Source organism: Eptesicus fuscus, chromosome 15, assembly GCF_027574615.1.
Source record: "Eptesicus fuscus isolate TK198812 chromosome 15, DD_ASM_mEF_20220401, whole genome shotgun sequence".
NCBI classification, from domain to species: domain Eukaryota; kingdom Metazoa; phylum Chordata; class Mammalia; order Chiroptera; family Vespertilionidae; genus Eptesicus; species Eptesicus fuscus.
The window spans coordinates 42,549,632-42,551,562 of NC_072487.1; the positions used below are offsets into that span (position 1 = coordinate 42,549,632).

Sequence of the window (1,931 nt, forward strand, 5' to 3'; positions counted from 1 at the left end):
CTGTTCCCACCTCTCACTGGTGTGATCCCCTGAGGCAGAACGTTAAGAACATAGGAACTGGACAGTCACAATGATCTAAGGCCTGGGCAGTGAGGAGATCCAAACTTGTTAAGTAAAGGAAAGCAAGAACAAGCAAAAACTAGAAGTTAACAGCCCAAGGTTTTTCAAAGTTGTGGAGAACAGCAAGAAAGATGGCCGGCCCAACAGCCCAGCAGAGTAACTAGGAGAGCCATGGCCTGTAGGGTGGCAGACAAGATTGAATATAGACAAGCAGTAAATGAAGGTGCCTAACAGCCAGGCAGCTTTCTAGTTCAGGTTCAGCTACCTCCGGGTCCTTTCACCACAGTGTGAACCAATCCTGAGCTGCCCTGGGGGGGAGGCTTGTTGCACAGGAGGCCTGCAGAAGCTGGCTGGCAGGATAGTGGGTCAGGGGCATTTCCCCACCAGCTTCACACTGGAGGTGACTCCATGTCTCAGAACTCGTTACCTCTTTCTTCACACACAAGCGATTTTTCCTAGTTTCTTTGGAAAGATCAGAAAGGAAGTCAAGTTTCCGAGTTTTAGGATCACCCTTCAAAATACCCGGTATAACTTTGGCAGACACTTTTCTCATGTTCAAGTTTTCTTTCAGAATAAGTCTAACCGTTTCTTTATCTAAATGTAACTTCGCAGCCATCATCCTCACTGTTAACTGCCTGTTTGAATCAACCAAGTCCTTGACCTTCTGGATATTTTCATCGGTCCGGTGAGTAACTGGACGGCCACTTCGGGCATCATCTCGAACATCTTCCCGCCCTTCTTTAAACCTTTTGTGCCAGTCAAAAACTCTGGCCCCCGACATGACTTCGTTCCCATAAGCTTCTTTTAAAAGACAGTGGGTCTCACTTGCAGACTTGTTCAACTTCACGCAAAATTTTATACTAATCCTTTGCTCTAGATAGCGGTCACTCATTTTGGCAATACGGGGACGTTAACAGGTCCCGGTTGTGAGGGGAAAGACAAAGAGACCAACCTCTATCCAAAGGGACCGATCTCTATCCGGCTGGCCAGTGGAATCAGGGGGCTCGCTATTCGTGATCCTCTGGAAGCCTCTCCGCTTTTCTGAGTTTTCGCCCCCTCAGCTTCCAGTCGAGGCTGGGGAAGCCCGTTCTGAGAAGCGAATGGTGCCAAAGAGTAGCTGCAAAACTGGGGGGAAATGAAACCTTCTACACACCCACGTCTGCATCTAACTCGTGCACGCAGATCGGCCGGGAATGTACAAGCCAGTCACCGAGGTCGTCCCGATTCCGCGGCCCTTAGAAGTCTGGCGATTTCTGCAACAGAGGCCTCAGTGGTGGCCTCTTAAGCAAGCGGAGAAGCACCAGTGATGCAACGTGCAAGCTCGCCTCCGATGTGCAGAATCCCGCGCACGGCAGACCTACCTCTAATAGCTACATTTTAAAAAGAAATAAAAAATTAAAAGTAAATTTAAAAAAATATTTTACTTAACAAACCCAACTAGTATCATTTTAACATAGAGTTGTCAAATTTATACAAATAAAAAGTTGAATGTTGATTTCCACAAGCATGTGGGAGGGGACATAGGTTGAATGGGTACAAAGTTTCAGTTTTGCAAGTTGAAAAGAGTTCTATGGGTGCATGATGGAGGTGATCACACAACAATGTGAATGTACTTAATGCCACTCAACTATGCACTTAAAATGGTAAATTTTATGCTATGTGCACTTTACCACAATTTTTAATAATTTAGAAAATTATAATTTCAAATACTCAATGCTAAATATTATTAATCCAACATTTTATGTTCATGTCCTTATTTTTTTACTAACTGTTCCAAACCTGGTGTGTATTTTACACTTACAGCATATCAGAATAGCCATTTCCACATAGCCAATAGCTTCATGTGGCTAGTTACTGGGCAGAGCTGGTCT

At 44.8% G+C, this 1,931-nt stretch overlaps 1 protein-coding gene across 1 annotated transcript; it reads right to left on the bottom strand.

Annotated features, from left to right (window-relative positions):
* Nucleotides 1–337: 337 nt before the first annotated feature.
* LOC129151558 (protein GVQW3-like) lies at nt 338–952 on the bottom strand. The gene has a single exon (XM_054726725.1). It carries the CDS (start codon nt 950–952, stop codon nt 338–340), a length of 615 nt encoding a protein of 204 aa, XP_054582700.1.
* Nucleotides 953–1,931: the final 979 nt, after the last annotated feature.